This window comes from Vitis riparia, chromosome 1, assembly GCF_004353265.1.
Source record: "Vitis riparia cultivar Riparia Gloire de Montpellier isolate 1030 chromosome 1, EGFV_Vit.rip_1.0, whole genome shotgun sequence".
Taxonomy (NCBI): Eukaryota; Viridiplantae; Streptophyta; class Magnoliopsida; order Vitales; family Vitaceae; genus Vitis; species Vitis riparia.
The window spans coordinates 18,079,089-18,101,812 of record NC_048431.1 but is presented as its reverse complement, the minus strand read 5'-3'; the positions used below and the strand labels follow the sequence as shown (position 1 = coordinate 18,101,812).

At 33.5% G+C, this 22,724-nt stretch overlaps 2 protein-coding genes across 3 annotated transcripts; both read left to right on the top strand.

Annotated features, from left to right (window-relative positions):
• The first annotated feature begins 2,112 nt into the window (after positions 1-2,112).
• Positions 2,113-17,596, top strand: LOC117924858 (inorganic pyrophosphatase TTM2-like). The gene is made up of 12 exons (XM_034843574.1): positions 2,113-2,491; positions 4,591-4,964; positions 7,383-7,497; positions 8,122-8,317; positions 8,411-8,524; positions 8,630-8,803; positions 10,886-11,080; positions 14,445-14,567; positions 14,636-14,757; positions 15,905-16,028; positions 16,151-16,420; positions 17,001-17,596. Exons 2-12 carry the CDS (start codon positions 4,628-4,630, stop codon positions 17,220-17,222), a joined length of 1,992 nt encoding a protein of 663 aa, XP_034699465.1. The 5' UTR covers positions 2,113-2,491; positions 4,591-4,627; the 3' UTR covers positions 17,223-17,596.
• Positions 17,597-20,495: 2,899 nt separating this feature from the next.
• Positions 20,496-22,511, top strand: LOC117924865 (F-box/FBD/LRR-repeat protein At1g13570-like). 2 transcript variants are annotated; one of them, XM_034843587.1, is made up of 3 exons: positions 20,496-21,682; positions 21,736-21,915; positions 21,993-22,511. In XM_034843587.1, the coding sequence occupies exons 1-3, from the start codon at positions 20,870-20,872 to the stop codon at positions 22,311-22,313; spliced, it is 1,314 nt and encodes a 437-aa protein (XP_034699478.1). In that variant the 5' UTR covers positions 20,496-20,869; the 3' UTR covers positions 22,314-22,511. The 2 variants fall into 2 exon arrangements, with proteins under 2 accessions (XP_034699478.1, XP_034699486.1); XM_034843595.1 differs by having other exon boundaries at positions 20,498-21,682; positions 21,748-21,915.
• The last annotated feature ends 213 nt before the right edge of the window (positions 22,512-22,724 follow it).

Genomic DNA, 22,724 nt, shown 5'->3' with positions numbered 1-22,724 from the left:
ACCCTTAATTTTATATGATTATTTTAGTTTTATAATTATTATATATTTTAGGTTCAATTAAAATCAACAATTTAGTTTAGCATTTATCTTATATTTTGAACATAAAGAGAAATTGCAACATAATCCTAAATATTATATTGACAATTATTATTTAATATTTTCCCTCATTTGCAACAAAAAATAGAATAATATACATAATTTTACTCCAATTATATATTCAAATAAAAAGAATTTAAGTTATATTTTATTATTCAAATTTAATATTATCTATAATTATCACAATTGGCATAAATAATTAAATAAGTATAAATATATAAGTCTTGTGGCAATGGATGAAAATATTACCACTAAATCCTACAATGTCAGAAACCCAATAATTCATTATAATTCTATTATAAAAATAAGACTTATGGATGGAGAAGATAAAATATTAGTCACATGAAAATGTCTCCTACCAAAAGGCACTACATAATGAGAATGACAATAAAAAATAGAAAATAAAAATAAAATAAATAAATGAGAACAATTTTTTTTAAATATAAAATAAAAAGAAAATGAATTTTTAATGATGGATAGATAATCCTTTGTGTTTCATCATGTTTTAAAGTGCTTATTTTTTTTATAGAATAATATTTTGGTGAGTTTGTTTTATTTTATTTTTATATATATTTTCAAAATAAATATTATAAATTGAATATCTTATAAAATTTATTAGCTTAAAATTTAATCAATTATATGCATTCACACTAATTCAAAATTTTTAAATAATTATAGCTATTATAATAATAAAAAATTATAAAAAGTAATTTTATTTTGTTTATTTATCTATCATGTTTTATTTTTAGGGTTCTAAAATGACAATAATGATAGTTTTATAATTTAGGAGATAAATTAAAGAATTAAATGGTTAAAAGAGATGAAATAATATTCTTATTTGTAAATTTAATCATTTCCATGTTTTTGTTTGAAAAGTAATTCATTTTTGACATAAGTGTCATTAACTATTTCAATTATTTACATGTATGTTTTTTTAAAAAATAGTTGTTTTTATATGAAAAATAAGGATACTTTTGTTAAAATGAGGTGAAAAAAGGATGAAGGGTTAAATTTTCAAAATTGGGTTTTTAATTATTTTTTTAATCAAATAACCTAAAGAATTGATTAGTTAAAAGAGATGAATAATCCCCGTATTTGTAAATTTAACAATTTTTATGTTTTCGTTTGAAAAGTACCTCATTTTTGACATAAATGTCTTTAACTATTTCAAGTATTTACATGTGTGTTTTAAAAGAACATGTTATTTTAAAAAAGAAAAAAGAAAAAAAAAATGGTATTTTTATCAAAATGAAACAAAAAAAGATGAAGAGTTAAATTTCTAAAATTGGGTTTTTAACGACCTCTTAATCAAATAACCCAAAGAATTAATTGGTTAAAAGGGATAAAATAATTCTCATATTTATATATTTAACCATTGTCATGTTTTTATTTAAAAAGTTAACTTATTTTTAATATAAATATCCTTAACTATTTCAAGTATTTACATGTATATTTTAAGAGAAAATATTATTTTTATAAGAAAATATGAGGAATTTTTTTTTTAAATGAGGGCATTTTTGTTAAAATGAAACCAAAAAAAGGATGAATAGTTAAATTTTCAAAATTGGGTGTTTTTAATCTAATAACCCTAAAATAAAATAGGGATATTTCTCCATGGAATTATGACATAATTATTAATATAAATTATTTTAGCAAACCCCACATGGTTTCCAATTATGATTTTTGATGGATGTGGCAAATTTATTAGAATTTTTTTAAAAAAATCATTTTTTGTATGATCCAAATATTAGAAATTATCAAAAATAAATTTAATTAATACCTATTTCTAATTAACATGAATAAAGGGTGGTGCGAAAATAAAATTATTCAAGGAATAAAGACAGCTAGATACAATGAAAATCTATTAATTTCATAAGATTTTAAACTTAGGGCTTAAAAAGGTTAAAATCCCATATGCCAAAATAAGAAAATAAAATTAAGAAGAAAAATAGAAAAGGAAAGAAAACAATGGAGAGAGAGAAAAAAGGAAAGAAAGAGGAAGGAAAGAAGGAAGGATGGAAATCAAATGCTCTGACACAAAGCAATAGGCCAACCGCCCAGGCCTCTACGTCCATCTGTAGAGGTCACGGAAGTCCTCATTCTATATAGACTTTGGGTCGCGATAATCTGAACAGTGCCCAAAAATAACCAAATAAAATTACACATCTCTTCCTCTTATCTCCCGAGTCTTTTCTTTTCTTTTTCTTGTGTCTCTCGACTGTTCTTGCAAATCCCTTAGCTGATTCTCTAGAATTCCCGCTTCCCAAAAATTCGCTGAAAATCACATTCGTTTCTTGTTTAGGAAAAGGATAGAGGAAGGACTCATATGCAAAGGAGGGGCCTTTCACATACATGGCCAGCTTCTGAGTTGTTCAGCTTGAACTCCGTGGCCCGGGTTGGTATTTTTCGTTGGCAATATCTACACATTGGATTGATTTTGATCCATTTTGCCATCTGGGTTTTGTTTTTTCTGTTGTTTTCTTTTCTGGGTATTGGTTATTTTGTTGTTTGATTCTTTCTTTTCTTGAGTGGGTTGCTTGGCAACACAGCATTAGATCCAAAGAAGCGTTAATGACAGATTTGTTGGCCCTTTTATGTAGCTTTCCTCTGTGCGGATTCGACTCTTCTGGGTCTGCTGTTTTTCTTGATGTTTTCTCTGCGGATGATTCTTGTTTTTGTTAGTGCTTCTATAATGGTAGATGTTATGTGGATCAAAATATTCTATTTTTGTTATGCAGTGACCGTGGAAAATATTGTTTTGGATCTATTGATACAATTTTGCCACTTATGTCAAAGTTTGATGTAATTGTGAAAATGATGTGATGACAAAGTTCACTTATATTTCTTGAATAAATGGTTGTACACGTCACATATCCAATTTGGGATTTAATGTTATGAATTGGATGGCGTGAATGTGGTTCTGACTTCTGAGTCTTCAGATATTGACTAACTCATTGCTAAAGATTTTGTAGTGCTGGAGAAATATAATGAGGCTAAACCTGGATTAATTTCCTTCATTTTATCCTGGGAAATCCTACTAGCTTTTTGGCAAACCTTCAACTTGCAGAATATGAGTTTTTATTTTTTATTTTTATTTTTATTTTTTTGTGATGCTTGCTTTTCTTAGAATCCAATAGTTCTGCATCAGTAGTCACTAGTCTTCTTAAACTTTTTCTGTATTTATCCAAGTTTTATCACCTTTTGGGAAAAAAATGTATGCTTTTGCTTCCTTGCAAGATAAAAGATGGGTGATTATGGTAGGAGAATTTTATTGAAAATATTAGAATTAATTAAATGATTTATAGCATCTAATTTTTAAATTTTGTATGGTTAATAAATTATTTATGGCATGTATATTTCCATTTGTCAATTTCATCGTTAAGTCAGATTGAGATCATTAACTTTTGAGAGTTGTACTAATTTGATTTATAAGAATTGTGAAAAAACGAAATGAATATTCATGGTGAAAATAGACACAATGAAGTTTGTGCTCCTGTCTGAGTTCTTTTCAAGTTCAAGTTCAAGTCATGTCATGCATCAAATGTGGCTGAAAAATTCATCTAAAGCCTTGAATTTGGTTATTTGTAACCAAGATGTGATCATAGTTGATTTACACTGTTGTGGCAGTTTCCTATCATCCAGACTCTGAAGGATCTTATTTCTTAAATTCTTACACAAGAACTAAATTACAATTTTTTATTTTTTATTTTTTATTTTTTTGGGGGAAAAATTGCCTCTTGATTAGCTGAAAATATAAAGGCTTAGCTAATTTTCTTAAAGTAGAAGTTGGCTTCCTGCCTCTGGTAGCTATAGCGTGTGAGAAGGTTTTATTGAAACTTCATGCACTTCCATCATTTATGTAACATTAGTCAACCTTTGTTTTTGTTGTTGTTTTGGCATCCAATGAGAATTGCATGACTCCATTGTCTTGTATATAATAAGTCAATTGCTTTTTTCATAACACTTGATGGGTATAATTTTTATTTTTGAGTGCTTGTTTAAATTGAGACCATCTAGGATTCCAATAGATGACCTTATTTCTGTATAATTAATTTTTTTTGAGATGACATCATTTAGGATACTAAGAGATGATCCACATTTTCTTATTATTATTAGTATTAGTATTGTTGTTGTTGTCGTTGTCATTATTATTATTATTAGCATCATCATCATCATGTCTCTGTCTTACATGGGCAACTTGTGTGGAGAAACACAACATTTAAGAAAAAGGATATACCTCATTTGATTGGATATCATATTACACCTTAAATTGGAGCCCATTAATTTGTAACAATGCACATCAGGAGCCTATTAAAAAAAAAGTGCATAGCACCAGGAGCTTTTGCTTCTGATGGGCACATGTAAGTTGATTTACATGTCCACTGATTTTAATTGTAAGTTGTTTACCTCTTAGGCTTTTATAATGTCTTATATTTTAGTTGTTTCACTAATTGCATTGGGATTTCATTTTCTGAGTAGTTTATTTCTGTGCAGTCACCGTTTCTTTCCGTCAGGAGACAGTGTATTTTTAATGGCTCAAGATACTTCTGGTGCCGAATCACCTCAGCCAAGACCAGGTCTCTTAAAAGATCAAGTTCGATTGGTTAGGCGAAAGAACTCTGATCGCTATGAGATTGTCCCAATCCAAGATCGTCTGTCATTTGAGAAGGGTTTTTTCATAGTTATCCGTGCATGCCAATTGCTAGCCCAAAATAATGATGGAATAATATTAGTAGGTTTAGCAGGTCCCTCTGGGGCTGGGAAGACTGTTTTTACTGAAAAGATACTCAACTTTATGCCCAGCATTGCTGTCATATCAATGGACAACTACAATGATGCTAGCCGAATTGTTGATGGCAACTTTGATGGTAAATCTTGTTTTCTCTTATCCTGTTTTTTCTTGAAGCTGTCAAATTCATACACACAAGTCTTGATGGAATTTTTAACAGGATAGGTTTCAAATAAGTATTTGTTTTAAATCATTCAAAATTCTTTGAGCAAGAGTTAAACCCCTAGTGATTGAATTTAAATATGATGATGTAGATATGATTTGAATGCAGTAGCAAGGTAGCCAAAATGCTATTCTCACCATGTGATGCTCACGTATGCTGTTCTTAGAAGTAACACAATTTGTGTAACTGTGTCAAAATTTGTCAGGAAACAAATGGGTTTCAGTTACATCAATCCATGGTAGGGTGCAAAAGCCTTTTCAATTGGATTTCTGCTTATGTTAGGTCTATGATTCTTCAGGTTGGTTTGAGTTTTCAATATTTGGTATGTAGGATACTTAAAGATGGTTAAGGGGTTTGTGCAAGGATAGAAGAATAATGCCGTCTGGATTAACAATAGCGGTGGTTGGTTTTAGTTTTCAGTATTAGTATGTAGGAGGCTTGGAGATGATTAATCAGTTTGAACCAGGATACAAGAGCAATGCATCTGGATTCACAATGGTGGTGTTAGAGTTGAGATTATGGTTAGGTGGTTACTAGTGCATCAGTAGGATTGGGATAAAGTTAAGGCTTGATGGTTTTCTAATTTTAAAGCTTCTCATCCTAAAAGATCCTCTTATTCAACACCTTCCAAATGCACCACAATACACAAAGTGGTTCCATGAGCAAAGCAAGCCTACTCACAAACTTCCATACCCAACTTCCTAAACATTTTATGAAGATAGTAGATAAGGAAGTGCAAAACTTCTCAACTAAGGAACTGAGCAATAAAAAATGATGAACTATCTTCCCATCATTCATAAACATAAGATACCAATTCAACACAATTTTCCAAATTTGACTAGTTGGTTGATCATCATATCATGCCCTTCACTGCTGCCCATATATAAAGAAAGCCACCTCTGAAGGAGCTCTGGAACACCAAACCTATAGACCAACCCAATTCATGTAGTATGACTTTGTATAGAATTCCTTTTTTTTTTTTTTTTGTTGATGTCCATCTATCCTTATTCTTTCCATCCCTCCATATCCTCATCCTGGTGGCTTTCTTCAAAAGATTAATAAATAAAATAAAATAAAAAGTGAAAATCATTTACTAATTCCTGCTCCTGTACAGTTTTAATAAATCTTGGCTCTTGTTTCTCTCTTCCTCTCTTCATCCCTAATAGTCTCCACCCTGCACCTTTTTATTTTCTGCATTACTGAAAAATCTGGGTGTTCATTCTTCACAATCAAATCTGCATAGCACAGATAATATTAAAAAAGAGCCCTCCAAGTTTTCCCAACAAACAACTGAGACTAGTCTAAAGAAATCCCCTTACCTCTTCCTAATTCCTTTCCATAAACCAACCTATGCAGCTCAACTTACCACTTTACCTTCCCTTGACTTCCTCACAACAATGCTCCTCCAAAAACTTTCCTCCCTCTTAAACTTTCTCAACTGTGCCCCAGGTAAAGCTTCATTGTTGGGAACCTTCTGTGCCCAACTCCCCTTCTCTTATAGGGGAAAAAAATGTGTTCCATTACATAAGATGGTATTTCCTCCCCTACCCTTACCTAATTACAACCTTTTCTAGCATCGTCTTTCTTTATTGTGAATTTGGTAATTACCTTTTTGCTGAAATTAACGCAAATTATTTATTTATTTATTTTATTGCTTAAAGTAGTTTGTTAAATTACTGGTCATTTGCAACAGACTTATTGTTGGATATAAAAGGCATGATGCTCATGCCTCACCTGAAGAAAGAACCGGAACTTCCTTGTCTGCATTTTTACTTCCGATTTGCATCAAATAGATGGCCCTGGGTTCAGTCATGGGAAAAAGAATCTGTTTCAAGCTCAAAATATCTAGTAGTCTTCAGTCCATATATAGAGTTTAAACTAATTATGATCAAATCAAAGTCAAATCTTTTAGGTACGCATTTTATTAAGATTGGCAATTTGGGCTGGAATTTCAACTTCTCTGCCATCCTCTTCTAAGCATCTAATTAATGAATGAGTTTATTGATTGTTCCATTTCATAAATGTCCTGTATATGTCCATCTGATTTCATGAAAATGTGTCCTGTATATATCCATGTGATTCCATGAAAATCTAACTTACTAGTACTATCTTGTTTGTCTTGGGAGAATTGAGCATATGCATATGTGCCTACCAGATAAACCTGATGAAGTACAATATTCACAGATTCTTCCAGATGATGTTTTTGAAAATTCTTTCATGGTGTTAGCATAAAAATTGTGAGCCATTCATTAAAATAGTCTAATGATTTAAATTTAAATCATAGCACATGGTGTGACTCTACTGGTCCTAATATGATTTTTCTTCTAAAACCAGATCCCCGTTTGACAGACTATGATACATTGCTCCAGAATGTCCATGATCTGAAGGCTGGAAAGCAGGTTCAGATTCCAATTTATGATTTCAAGTCTAGCTCCCGCACAGGATACAGGTTGAATACCTCTCCATCTAATACCTCTTTGTAATTCTTTTAGAAAGCTATTGGGGATTAAATCATCTCAGGGTTGCAAAAGGAACAACGAACCCAAAAGGGAAATTTAAAGGGAAGATTAAGGCCCCTGCTTAATGAATGTAACCTAAAATTTGAACTTTTCTGCCACTAAGTATTTAATATGATAATGTACTCAGTGTTATGTCTATTGGCCATGAAAAAGTAGCGAATGGTGAATGATTTTATAGTCTTCAAAACTATACTCAGGGAGCATAGTTTCTCATTTATGTGAGGGTAGCAAGCCAACCTTTTTCATTGCTCAAGAGCCATGTCATTTTGTTTCTTTGATAAATTTCTCTATTTTTAATTCATATCTTGTATGGCTTTTAAGTTTTATCTTTCTGTATACTTGTTTTCTGTTCCTTTAAAACTGTAATTTGCTTCTTTTTTCCCCCTATTTTTTTTTTTATAATTTTTTTTATGGTCAACTTTTTTATTTACCTTTCTATGCATTTGTTTAAACTTTTTTTTTCCCAAAAAGAAACTAATATTGACTTTCAGTGCCTGTCACTCATCCATTTGCACCTGATAGTTTCAAAATTTTTATGCTTGTAATGGTAACAGGACACTTGAAGTCCCAAGCTCCCGTATTGTGATCATTGAGGGTATCCATGCTTTGAGTGAAAAGATGCGATCTTTATTGGACCTCCGGGTATCTGTAACAGGTGGAATTCACTTTGATCTTGTCAAACGGGTTTTGAGGGACATACAACGTGCTGGGCAAGAACCAGAAGAAATCATTCAACAAATATCTGAAACGGTTCTTTCACTTACCCTCTGCTAAATATGCCCCTTAAGAATTTTGACTGGATTTTGCTTTTCAAGAATTTCTCAACTACATTCTTTTAAACAGGTATATCCAATGTACAAGGCTTTTATTGAGCCAGATCTCGGAACAGCACATATAAAAATCACCAATAAGTTCAACCCATTCACTGGATTCCAGAGTCCCACTTATATTTTGAAGGTCAGTGCCCAATTATTTTCTTACTGGTCACCATAATAACCAAAAGTTTCTTTGGTCTGGAGCTATATCTTTGTCCATGTCACTGAGTGGTAACTATAATTGTAGTCTGCGAGGAATGTGACAGTGGATCAAATCAAGGCTGTCATCACTGAAGAACATGCAGAAACTATGGAGGAAGTCTATGATATTTATCTTCTACCCCCTGGTGAAGATCCTGAATCTTGCCAATCATATTTAAGGATGCGGAATAAAGATGGAAAATACAGTCTCATGTTTGAGGTGAGCCGCTTCAAATTTGAATCTCTTTGTTGACAGTTTTAAAGGTCCTGAGATTTATATGTATTACTGCTGCTCTTACATGATTACAATGTTTGCTGAAACACATATGATGTCAGGTGCTTGTTAACTAACACAAAAATTGGATGCATACATGCATATGAAAATATTACATTAAGTGAAGAGGAATACATTGGGAAATTTTTAAAAACTAAATATGTATCATTTGTGATTTACATCTGCAAAATCTGGTAGCTTTGAACATGAAAATTTAAATGCACTCTTAATAGGACAATTCATCATGGGTGTTTTTGTGGAAAACTGGATATGACTTTGAAGCATTCTTTGTTGTGAATTTGCTTTAAGTATATCTCTCTTATTGAATTCCTTATATAGTTATTTATTTATTTATTTTCATGAGAAGAGAAACTTTACTGTGAGATGGAAGTGAGAGATTACAAAGAGAAGCAGGAAATGACCTCATAATAGAAAGAAACCTAGAAGACGGAAAAAGGAAAACACAGTTGTATGATAAACCACTATGGGTTTTAATGGTTGACTAGATACATATCTGTGAAGAAGTCCCTTAGCAAGATGATCTCATCATAATTGGCAGACTGGCCAACCTAAGGGAAAGAACATCCCAGTGGAATCATAAGACTATATTTGCATGATGATTTACGTTCAAATATCCTTACCAATTATGTTCTTGTGGTACCAGCCACAAGACCATGCTGACTAGTACCATGATTGAGCTGGAGAGACTTCCTCTTTTTCCTTGTTAAGGTCATGAAGAATTTCCAAAAGCTCATCTTTGATGGAGATCAATGCTCCTTGGTTGAAATGGGGCACATTTTATTTATCATCTCCATCATCTTCTTTATGAGTTTGTGCTATATGCTTTGATTTAACTAATCACAAACATATGTAAGATACCAATAAATGATGCATGATTGGCTACATTAATGCATCAAATGCATTGGTTCTGTGGGAAATTGAAAAATCAGGTAAAATAATTAATTGAGCATCCTGTTAACAGGTCAAACTAGTCTCTCAAACAGTGTAATTTTCTGACTAGTACTTTTGAGGATGGAGTATCCTGAAATCCAGCTTTTCTCTTTGAAAATTTCAAGGTTGAATCCATTTTTCATGGCATTCCCTATATGTTATGGATATGATCATATACAACTCATAGCATATTTTCCATTACAGTAAATTATTACAATATGGGACTCAGGGTATGATGCAGAGAATTACTATATGAGAAATGGGAACACTATTCTAGGCAGTTGTAATCACAGATCAAAGGTGTTGATGTTGAATATATATCAACTGTCCAAATGAAAATTGATATGGAAAATTTTGGAAAGAGGTTGTGTAGATTATTGTTACCGAAACATGAAAGCTTAAAATAACACTTTAGAAATGTTTGTACAACAATAATGCACCTATCATATTAATAACATTTTTAAAGGAATGCATGCATGATGTGTGATGGTGTAAATTGAAACTGTATGTGCTGATGAATATGCATAGGTATATATTATAAAAGAAGCCAAGATTTGAATGCTAAATTTTTTTGTACAAATGATTTAACACAGCAGAGGAAGAAAGATAAAAAGCAAGTCAATGTACATTACCACATTATAAGAAATATAGAAATATCAAAGCATCGATAATATAGTGACCATATTAAAAGCTTCGGAGATGTTATCATATATAGATGTAAGATATGCCCCCTAGTGTCTATATCTAGGACCTTGGAAACATGGAAATGTTGGAGATAGTTTTGAATTTATATTCAGTGGTTCTAATCTTGTGAATTTGTGAATTTCCTCATCTTAGAAAAAGAGGGAACAGGCTGGAAGGTTTCTTGTAAGGTCAACTTTTTGCTTTGCCTGGATGATAAAGATAACTACTGTTTATGGCTGTTTTATATTTTTAGAGTCAGGGTTAGCCTATCGAGTGTCTTCATGCATTATTAACACCTTGTCTTTGTCTGGTTTTGTTAACTTCCTAAGGTCATTTTAGTCCATGAGACATACACGAGACTTGCCCAATCTGATCAGTTGGTTCTCATTTCAGGAATGGGTTACTGATAATCCATTTGTTATATCACCAAGAATAACTTTTGAAGTCAGTGTGCGGCTTCTTGGTGGGCTAATGGCCTTGGGGTACACAATAGCAACTATCCTGAAAAGAAACAGCCATGCATTTTCTGATGACAGGGTGTGTGTGAAAATTGATTGGTTGGAACAGCTAAACCGTCAATATATTCAGGTATTACTGAATATTTTTGCTACTTTCATTTATGATAGAGATTACACAGATTATTTTCCATATAGATTGGCAGTTTTCATGTTTCTAAACCTTTTAAGGTGCACCTGCTGATCTTATCATTCTTCATGATTAATTTCAAATTTGGTTGCCCTGTTTTTTCCCATGAAATGGGGAGCAATGCTGAATGAATAATTAAGCTAACAAGAATACCCTTTGCTTTTAGTCATGTGCAACAAGTTGTGTTAAGATTTTGGCTTCACCACCAATCTTTCACACTTAGAGTTGGAAAAGCAATGCTTAAAAGAGAAAACTATATATGGTAGTAGCTGGATAAATGCTCCTAGATATACCAACAATGTTTCTCCTGTTAAACAGATTGAATGGTAAGTACTATTTGTTGATATTAGTAATTCCTATAGAAAATTGCTGATAATAATCTATTACTCTTATCAAATGAAGAGGTCAATTTCTCTCTCCTTGCTGTACTTGTGAAATGATATAAATACCCTCTTTTGCTGTTATGGTGTGTGTATAGTAGCAGTAGTAGTAAGTACACAAAATAATGGACCCTACAAACAACCTCCTGTTAGGTTATCAACTTCTTTGGCAAATAACCTTGCAATTTCTCTTGATTTCTTCTCATTTAATTTCATGTTTTATAATCTTATGCACTAGCACATAAACCATCTAGTCTGTATAATCAAAGCAGCAGTTTGCTAATTGAAGGTGACAACAAACTGTTTGTTTCAGTGCATACAAATTATGGATACTTTGTAAATTAGCTTCACTAAAAGGATTACCATCAGTTGACAAACAAGTATACTATATTAGTATGTATGTATATATATATATATATATATACACACACATATATATCGGTGGGTTTGTTTGTTTAAAAATATTAGTATTGTACCAAAGAATACCTCATATTGCCTTGTATGCTCTACTAATACACATCATGGTAACAAGGAAAAAATTTGTTTTATTTGAGATTTTATATGTATTGAAGTTATTGTTATTTATATTGAGATATTTTTCTACTTATCTATCTATTTGTTATTTATATTGGGACTTGAACTTTGAACCTTCTATATCCACACACCTACTCCTTACCACTTAAGCCAAGCCTCAAAGGTCAAGTTAATGGTAATTTGGTTATGCTTTTTCATTATTTGGACTATTAGTGGTTTGGTTATGAGCTTTTTTCTTGTTAGGATTTAGTTGACCCTTATTTGGTGATAGAAAAATTCCTTTTTATTTATTTATTTATTTTTATGAGTTTTTGGTTTGAACTATGTTGTACAATCAATTTTCCTAAAAGTTTAAGCTATAGACTCTGGATCCACAATGTATATCATACTTTCTAGCACTCTCCCTTACATGTGACCCCATGTTTGTATGTGGAAAGATAGACAAAGCCACAAACAAACCCTTTAGGCTTGAACCTAGGCTCAATAAATTAGGAAATAAACTTGCGGTGAGGTTCAAACTTATGATCTTATGTTAAACAGGGCTTTCATACTATGTTGAATAATAAATTTGCCTAAAAGCTTAAATTATTCGGGTTTGGACCCACAATGTATATCATGCTCCGCTAGGTGTTTAGAAACTCTCAATTTTGGAGAAGTTTGGTCCTAGTTGCTAACCAAAATCCTTAAATGAGATGCTTTATGCTAAAATGAGATGAGATTTTATGATAAATAAATTTTAAGAATTTTACTTGCTTTAGAGGCATGACCGTGGATTGCCTAGTTTCTTTGCTGTAGTTTTCCGCCTTGCTGTGCATGCTTTTTACACACAGTGAACAACTTTTTTCTTTATTTTTTGGACTAACCCATTGTCATAATCTTAAGTCTCCTAAACTTTTAACTCAACATATTGAAGCCCCAAATTAATTGCTGTCCATAAATTCTAACAACCTCCTTTACATCATTTCAGAAACTTATTACTTTTAAATGGCCCCATCTCCTATCTATATTCCATTTAGAAGAAGTTTCTTAAGTAACCCCAAGGGGAACCTGTTCTGGGGCAGGAAAATTCTCATTGTGTTTAGCTAAAGAAACTTTAGATGAGCTGTTCCAAGGAAGAGGAAGAGATCTTTAAAGTGGACTTTGAGACTGCTTATGATTACTTGGATTATATTCTGGGTAGAAAAGGCTTTGGGAATAGATAGTGCAGGTGGGCCTTTGGTAGCTTATTCTTCATACATAATGCATTTTCATCAATGGGAAGGCTAGATGTCAGACTAATGCTTCTCCAAGGCTTATCAAGGATCTTTTATCGACCAAGTTAAGATAAACTCTCTGATCCTATTCCACAATAGAAGAAATGTTCTCCAACTTTAAGGTCATTTCTATATTGTTGGAATAGCTTCTGCTCTAAAGACCAAAGTCTACAGAGTGCTCTATCCAGAATCGATGTTTGATTAGCACACTTTGAAACTAGCTTGCGTTACGGCTTGCAAGACTAGTGAATGTCTTCTGAAAGACCTGGGACATTCCTTTGGGAGAAAATCCTAAAGGTCTTTGTGTTTGGAGTCTTGCTATCATCAAAGTGGCTTAGGGGTTGGTAGGAAGCCTGTGTACCTCAACGAGGATCACTTTGATATAAACAGGCCTGGCTCACCTACTTCCCTTCTGTCTATGCTATCCTCATTCTCATTAGCATCACCTCTACAAATGAGAAGTTATGGATTGATTTCTTTTGGTCTAAGAGACATTTTGAGAGATTGGTGGCCATGTATGAACCTAAGTATGAGGGGCAGTTTGGTCTTGTCAGAGTGGGTTGTTTTAAAGAATAGTACTTCCTTTGGCAAACTGCTTTGGAAAATTCCTTCTGGTATTCTTTCATTAAAAATAATCTGGTTTGAGAAATACTGGTTGGGTTGCCATATTCTTATTTGGCATTCTCACATTGTCCTTGGGAAGTCATTTCGCAGGGGTCAGGGCTATTGCCAATTCCACACCCTGTTCGATGCTTCAATACATCATGGTGAGAACCTCTATCCATATAGTGGTTAGGTTTTTAGTAGTGTGTAATGTGCAGTTTCGTGTGGTACTTTGTGGATTTTGCTTTCCTATTAGATTTGTCTTTCCTTCTTTTAAAAAATTGTTTCCTTATAGAAAGCAGGAGAGAAGCCCTATGTGGTTCTCCCTGTGCTTCTTTTAATAACTTTTTTAATATAGTACTCCAGCATTTATCCAGCAGTGGCTTCAGTGGTTTATCATCTGATATTTGGTGATTAAATGACTCTTTGTTCAGTATTGGTGTTTCTATAACTTAAATTTTATTTTAAGTAGTTTTTTGAATTATCTATCACCACATACTAATCTAAAGTTCTTGCTGATTTGATGTTTGAAAAAAGGTGCAAGGAAAAGACCGTTTGGTGGTAAAATGTGTTGGGGAGCAGCTCCAGTTGGAAGGTTCATATAGTCCTCGTACTTACATAGAACAAATTCAGCTCGAAAAGCTTGTAAATGAAGTTATGGTAGGGCAGCCTCCAAAATTTATGATGCCTTATCCTACGTTGGTAATCCTGATCTGATCATTTCACAGGCATTGCCAGATGATTTGAAGACAAAGCTTAGTATAGATGAGGATATGGTTTCCAGCCCCAAAGAGGCTCTTTCTCGATTCTCTGCAGACAGTGTTGCTATGAGAAATAAGCACTTCAAGAGGTAATACACACACTCACATGCATATATTACTGTCACTGCCTTGCATTAAGCATTCTGTCAGAATTCATTTATTACCTGAAGCATATAACTAAAATTTTAATTTCTTATTACTAGTTTCTTTTCACACCCCTGCTGGTTTATATCATATTTTTCTATGATGATGTCATGCCACTTTCTTGGCAATGTTCTCAATAACCCTATGAAATCACATTGTTCTCTATGTCAATGAAGATTATAGAGATGTTTCCTTCTCTAATCGATCGCATAATCAGGAAGATAGCACGGAAAGAAGGTCCCTTTTGGGGAAGCCAATGTGGTTTTCAGAAATCCTCTTCTCTTGATCTTACCTTTGTTTAATCTTGCTCTCTATTGGTTTTCTAGTTTACTTATAAAGTTCAATGACAGATGAACTTTGGTTCTATAATGATATTGTGATGAGTTAATTTTGTCAATTGCACATCTGCCATTTTTATTTTCTCGAAAAAAGAATTGAATAACTTGGCTAGTCATGCCAAAACTAGTGTCTCATGAAAAACCACATGCCTATTGGGATACCATTTGAACACAAAGTAATTCTTTTCGATATCCTTGCTAAACTTTCTATCTTTAGGTATAGTAATCTAAAATAATGATCTTTCTCAATTCTGAATTTCATGCATCTTGAGTGATGGTTGGATGATTTTGGAGCATCTCATTCGGTACATTTTAAAGAAAATAGCCTCTGTTCCCCCCCCCCCCCCCCCCCCCCCCCCCCAAAAAAAAAAAAAAAAGAAAAAAGGGAAAAAAAAGCATACTAATGATTCAAATGTCATGAGTTGATTGTGCTAATACCATGACTTGTGGCATGTTTACTTTTTAAGTGAACCATCAATTTTTGGCTGTCATCTACATTGTTCTGTTTTTGAAAGAGATGTGCACATTCCTATCTCGTGTAAAAGATGTTCACATCTCTATTGAAGTTGTAGGACAAGAACTGATGTCTATTTGACAAATTCACCCATACTGTACATGAAATATGTTCAAGCCCATAGTTTTTGTAGTTTCTTTTTTAATGATAGTTTGTTGCTTCCTTAAGGTGCTAGTGGCTTTGTCAAACTAAGATTGTTTTTTATATTGATTTATTTATTTATTATTATTTTTTTTATAGTGGTATGTCGCACTCATATTCAACCCATCGAGACAAGAATCTGCCTAATCATACTGGATTTTCCGTCAGCAACCGAAAGTTTGATGACAGACCCACAGAATTACCAGCAATGCTAGCAAACAAGGTGATTTATTCATTTGTCAAGAAATTAAGTTACTAATTTCTTTGGCTTTTTATGTTGCCTTCTTGGTATAATGCTGTAGCAACTTAAGTTGGTTTTTACTCATTGATCCGTGTTATGTTTAGGGAGCCATTACTCAGCTGTCAGAACAAATTTCATCACTAAATGATAGGATGGATGAATTTACAAGTCAGATTGAAGAGCTGAATTCCAAGTTAACCATGAAGAAAGTTTCTGCAAGCCAACAAAACTTGGCTTTTCAGGCTGAAGCAAGCAATGGCTCTGCTCCTACTTTCTTCATCCCTGGCTTAGGCAACGGTTCCTTGACTGGAACCATGATGCACAAATCCTCATCTTCCTCCCAGTTGGCTAAGGAGCTTCCTTTAATGGAAGAGGTATGATATCATGCCTGCCATCTTTATTACCTCATATTTTCTGCTTATCATTTATCTGTTTGAATCCCTATATCTTTATATATTTGAAAGGGCTAACTTTGCACAGTATTAGATGGGTTTTACATGTCAAACTGCTGGCCATGCAAGCAGATATATTGCAATGTCCACTGTTATCATGTTGAAGTATGCCACAAACAAATTAATTAGATAAATAGACAATTTCTGACTTAGCAAGCCCAAAGTGAAGAACTAGATATATTAACGAGGTTGGAAGATAAAAAGGTGGCGAACAGGGACCAAGTTCCATTTGAAACAATGAAGTTGAAGGCAAAAGGGCAACAAAGAGGATTGATGAAACTATGATTTTAGTGGGTGGGGGTGTCCAATTGATATGATTTTAGAGTTTATAACCACCCAAATCCAATCTCAGAAATGAATATTAATGCAGTAGCTTTTTATGCACATTTGAATCTACGTATATGTATAGGCAGGCAGTGATGGTTACCTTGCATTTGTTTATGTGGTTCATTCACAGATGCTTTGATTGATGAGGTGTGTGTATGAACTAACTATGATGCAGATACTAGGAATTGCACGGAGTCAACGGCAAGTGATGCATCAGTTGGACAATATTAGCAGTCTTGTGCGGGAGGACATAGGAGAAGGGAGATCAGAGGGAGGAAGAAGAGAGAGGAAAAGCATAATGCTTGACATTGAACCCACTAGAGTTCCTCTGATATTGGCACTGGCAGTTGGTGGCTTGGGTATATTCTTGTTTAAAGCCTTTCTACCCAGAAACTGAATATGAAAAACGAAAGAGTGGCTGGTTTGGATCCCACCCAAGTATTTTGCAGTACACCACCCTTCTGCTCGGGAACACACAGTCAAGTAAGCTTTAGTGTTGATGGACACATAATAGACCCTACTTTGTTTTAGGGATGAGGCCAGTAAACCCAAAAAAAAAAAAAGAAAAGAGAAAAGAAAAGCTCTTTCAATCTTGGTCTCGGAGGTTTGCAAACGAAGGGATGTTTTAGCAAATTTTGTATTTGTTGTGGGGTTCCCCATATTCATATGTTACTTGGGAGAAAGGGTTTTCTTCTTCTGCTAGCTTCCTACCTTCTCAAAGTTTCCTTACAGTTATTATATTTCAATTTTCAATATTTTCCTCCTTGCCCATCATTTTGCAGATGCAAAGCCTCTAACACAAGTTCAAATAGAGATTTTATAAAAATAGAAAATAAGAAAATGTATTTTTCTGATTTTTACAGTATTTTTTTTAATAAATTATTCAAATAGTTTAAAATCATCTTTGTACCTTTCTAAAGATTCAAAGCTAAATCCAATATGGCTAGAATCAATTTTGAATTGACATTCTTAAAGTCAAATTTCTTAAATATCTTCGAAATATTGTTATCAATTTATTTATTTATTTTATTTTAAAGAAATGTTTACATATGTTTTCCTAATTTTCACATGCAATCGTAAATTGTGACACTTTTAAATTCAAATAAAGAGTTAATAGCGATTTCTAATTTGTTCGATTAGTACCTATATAATATAAGATTAATTTCATCAACACCTAAAATTACTTTCATTTATGCCTTAATCAATCATTGGTTTCAAATTTAGTCTATTAGAACCCATATAATATATTTCATAGTTTGAAGAATAAAATTAAATTTATAGAAACAGAATGGAACAAATTTATAAGGGTGACAATGGAAGAAATTTGGAATGAATGAAAATCAAGGCATATAGTATGGTTTCTCCTGTGAACTCCAGTGGCATTGCCTTGCATAGATGAACATTCTTTCTAGGCTTCTAGCTGATGTGATATATGGATGTATTTTTTTTTTAATCTTTTTAAAGTAGATGTTTAAAAAAACGAAGGCAAGTGCTTTAGAAGTAATGATCTCTCATCTGTCTTACTTTCCGTATGCAAACGTTGTCAGAAGAAACCCTTAGCAGTTGGTTCCAACTTCCAACTTTCAAGTAGGGCCTTTGCAGCTTAGTATCAGATTCTTCTTTACACAAGGGAAGCTGGTGATTCCTCATTTTCTGCATTTTGGTTTCTTCCTTTTCTACCACACAACATATTTTCGTTTTCAATGATATGTTCCCTTTTGAGGATGGATGAAAGAGTAGTATCAAACATGTGGGTTTTCATTATTTCTTCTCTCGTTGGGTTTTCATGTACAAGCTTTGTGGGTTTCTTCCTTTGTTCTATTCTGCCTTTTCTGTGTTGTAACTTGTAATATACATACTGTGCTTTCGGGCTTCGATCTTCTCTATTTTTAGGGTTTGTATATTTATCATGTTCTTAGTCAACAAACATGAAACAACCCCACCTCTGGTTACGTTCATATGGTTTGGTTTAGGTTGGTTTTTGACTAATCCTACAACCCAACTGAGTTGGTGGTTTTAATGACCCTAACTCCGGCTGCAATTTAGGTGGGTTGGTCGGGTTGACGACTAACCTAAGTCTAACCTAAGTCTAATTCGAATTAAGAACTAATCAACTAGAACTCAACCCCAACCAAACTCTAACTTGAGGTCAACCCAAGCCTAACCCAACCTCATTTTTCTAAACTCGGGTTGAATTCAAGTTGTTCTTAGACTCGGATTGGTAGGGTTAGACTCGGGTTGACCGGGTTATATAATTCAAAATCTATTTACAATATTATTTCAATGTATTTACATGAAAATTTAAATAACAAATAGTTCAAAATTCCAAAATAGCAACAAAAGAATAAATATAAATTTATAAATTTTCTAAAATAATGAAAAATATAATATAATTTGATATTAAAAAAAATAAAAAATAAAATGAACGTTATTATATAGGATAAGATGCATTATAAATATTATAAAAACATTAAATGGAGTTCGGGATAGGCTTGGGTTATCCGAACCTTAACTCGAGCCTAACCCAAATTGAGCTTGTTGAAAGAACCTAATCCAAGCCCAACCCGAATATTGAAAATGATTGTTGAAACCCTTCCAAACATCGAGTTGGGTTCGGGTTGGATCGGGTCGATCTGCCCAAGTTGCACCTAACCCTAACCAAGCCTAACCAAACCAAACCCATTTGAATGTTGAATCAAATTGGTTTGGTCAGTTGGTCAGTTCGGTTCATCCTGCTTAGGCCGAAATTGGGCCTATACATTTTCTCCTTATATTTGATTAATGTTATCACACTATGTTCGAGAATAAAAATAAAAATTTGAAAAAAAAGAAAGGTAAATTATGAGAGTGGAGGGGTAGCTTCCTTTTTAGTAGCAAAGCAGAAGTTAAAGTTAAATGTTTAAAGGGTAATATAAATATTGTACAAAATTTATTAAATATAAAAGAATCTAAAATGGAGCCTATACAAGAAATTATATTTTCTTATTAATTTTTTGTTTAAATATTAAACTCTTTGAATAAAATTAATCAAACTAGAATAGAAGCTTTTATTGAGCTTAAAAAAAGAGTTTTTGACTTTTCATAAGTCAAATATGTGAGTAAAGGAAAAATGTGAAAATGATTGTTTCTTGTGAGATCAAATTGATTAGGATTTCTGAATCAAAGCATTTGTTGTTCTTGTATGAAAGTGATGAACATCTATTTCTATGGATGTTTTTTATTTTGGTAAATTTTATTTTCTTCTGCTTGCTGCTACTAAAAGGATTTTGAAGGTTTTGAGAGAGGGGTCTGGGAGAGATGCCAACAGATAAGAATAGGAGATTTAAGCTACATGCCTTCAAAGATGTAATATGTGCCAGACTCCTTCCTGTTACCATCACTGGCTTGAAAATAATGCTAAGTTTAGGGCAAGATTTGGTTTTTTGCCTATCATACAAAACTTGGCAGTATGACCAAGTTAGAGATTGGGTGTGGGGGGCAACCACCAAGAGCCTCGTGTATGGGTGAATCAAGGGGCATTTCACAATTGGATTGGAGTTGTAAAATGAAGGATGGTTCTACCCTGCAAGTTTGTATGACGTTTCAGAACTTTCTTTGGGTCCTACCCTTTTTTCAAATATTGCATAGTTTTAGCGGTCTTGTCAAGTATTTGACTATTTTAAGCAAAGACATTCTCATTGGAAGAACATGAAATGTTCGAAATTCTTGCTAATTTACCTGGAATATAAGAAGATTAGGAGCCAATTCTGAGAAAGTCGAACTTCAACTTGTATAATTTTTTTTACCTTGTTGTATTTCAAATTTGTTTCTTATTGTTAGTACCCTGTTTGATTGCTGAGAGAGAAGTAAGAGGAGATTAGCTGATGGGACTCTTAGAGCTAGGAAAAACAAAACAAGGTTTTCCATTTTCAGGAGAGTAAGTTGCCTGAAAAATTCACTGGCTTTGAGTTTGGCTAGACACTTCCCTAATTTGATACTTTTATTTCTTTACTGCTATTCGTTTTGATTTTCAGGATATTGGCGATAACGAGACTATCATAAAAAATGAAGAGAATTCTTGGTGCAGCAGATAGGATCAGTAACCTGCCAAGCAACATAATAGATGACATTTTAGTACGCTTGCCTATACATGATGCAGTGAGGACAAGTATCTTGTCAAGGAAATGGAGGTACAAATGGTTAACTCTTCCACAACTTGTATTTGAAGATTCATTCAGTGAACAAATGACGAAGGAATTGGGTGTGTTATCTGAAGAAAAATTATTAGCAGCTGTTTATCAAGCTTTATTACTTCACAAGGGGCCCATAGTTAAGTTCAGCTTGGCAGTTCCTGAATTCGAAAGCTGTTCTTCAGTTGATCATTGGATTCATTTTCTATCATACCATGAGATTCAGGAATTCTCCCTGTCCTTTTCCACAGGTTCTGCCCATGTATTGCCTTATCATATTTTCTACTTTCTACAGTTGAGGCATTTAAAACTTCGTCTTTGTCAGTTTAAGCCCCCACCTGCATTTGGAGGATTTAGTAGGCTCATCAGCCTTGAATTTATCTGCATGGACTTTGAAGCTGGACAATTTGGGACCCTCATCTCCAATTCCCCATTACTAGAACAACTGAGGGTGTTTGATGGCTCCACTTTCAATCACCTTGAAATCAGTGCTCCTAATCTCAAAATCTTCCTCTTTAGGGGTGTTTTTGAATCCATCTCATTCAAAAATACACCAGTTCTTGCAGTAGTTTCAATCGCTTTGAACAGAGCAGTGAACCAACGCCCAGGACGATGTTCTAAACCAATGAAGCTTGCTGATTCTCTACCTGCCCTTGAGAAGCTCTATGTGGGGTATAACTTTTTAAAGGTAAATAATAGCTTGGTGGTACCATTTTCAGCTTCTTACATCCTAATCTTTAGCATTTGGTTCAGTTGTTGAGAGCAGGAGACAGTGTAGCAGGGCCGCTGGGAAGGCCTTTAGAGCATCTCAAAGTTCTTCGTGTTTGGAAAATGCATATGGAAGATAGGCAGGGAATGTTGGATGCTCTCCACTTAATTAAAAACTCCCCCAACTTGCAGAAACTGATAATTGTAATTGAGGTGAGCTATGTACTTATCATTCCTGCTTTGGAAAAGCTTTAAGATTTTGAGCTAATTCTGTTATTCCTGTTTTCTAGCCTTCGAGGGTGGCGGTTGTGGAAAATTTGGTGGGGCAAGATTTCTCAGCTTGCTGTCTGAAGAGACTTGAAGAGGTGGAGCTGCATTTTATCTCTGGTATTGGGTCAGAAGTAGAGTTGATAAAGCTGGTACTGGCCAATGCACCTGGGCTTAAGAAAATGAAAATTATTCCCAGTGAAAATCTGCTTTCCCATGCCAGAGGACTCGAGATTTTGAAGAAGTTGATACAATTTCCTAGAGCTTCGCCAAAAGCAGAAATCAAATACTCAGATTCCAAGTCCTCTAGAATGCGTTACAAGGAGAACAATGGTTATCTTTAGCAGATGTTGCTTTGGTGAATGTTTCTCTCCCTTTTTGGCTTTTTGTTGTGTCTGGTAATTTATGAATGGATGTATGCTACTTATGCTTGCAATGGACCTTTTGGCTACTTAACAGGCATTAAAACTTCCTAGTTTTGTCAAGTACTTGTAGATATTTTTAATCAAATTTGGGACAAATAATTTAGAAATTTTAGTGCATTTTATTTGGATTTTGATTGAATAGGTGAAATTTTTTATTGGAAGTGATTAAGGGATTGCAGTAAAATTTTCTTGATTAAAATTGTAATATGATGTTTAGAGATTGAACAGAAGTTTATGACTTGATTAAAGCAGTTGGACATAGAATGTAATTCATTATTGATTATTACTTCTAAAATAACTAAAATGTTTATTCATGTATAATCTTAAAAA

Bases quoted from the DNA above. Each gene is read 5' to 3' on its own strand.
- LOC117924858 (XM_034843574.1), top strand. From the start codon at position 4,628: ATGGCTCAAGATACTTCTGGTGCCGAATCACCTCAGCCAAGACCAGGT. The intron at 11,081-14,444 runs GTATTACTGAAT...GTTTGAAAAAAG, and splicing joins TAAACCGTCAATATATTCAG to GTGCAAGGAAAAGACCGTTT. The intron at 14,758-15,904 runs GTAATACACACA...TTTTTTTTATAG, and splicing joins AGAAATAAGCACTTCAAGAG to TGGTATGTCGCACTCATATT.
- LOC117924865 (XM_034843587.1), top strand. From the start codon at position 20,870: ATGAAGAGAATTCTTGGTGCAGCAGATAGGATCAGTAACCTGCCAAGC. The intron at 21,683-21,735 runs GTAAATAATAGC...CCTAATCTTTAG, and splicing joins TGGGGTATAACTTTTTAAAG to CATTTGGTTCAGTTGTTGAG. The intron at 21,916-21,992 runs GTGAGCTATGTA...CCTGTTTTCTAG, and splicing joins AACTGATAATTGTAATTGAG to CCTTCGAGGGTGGCGGTTGT.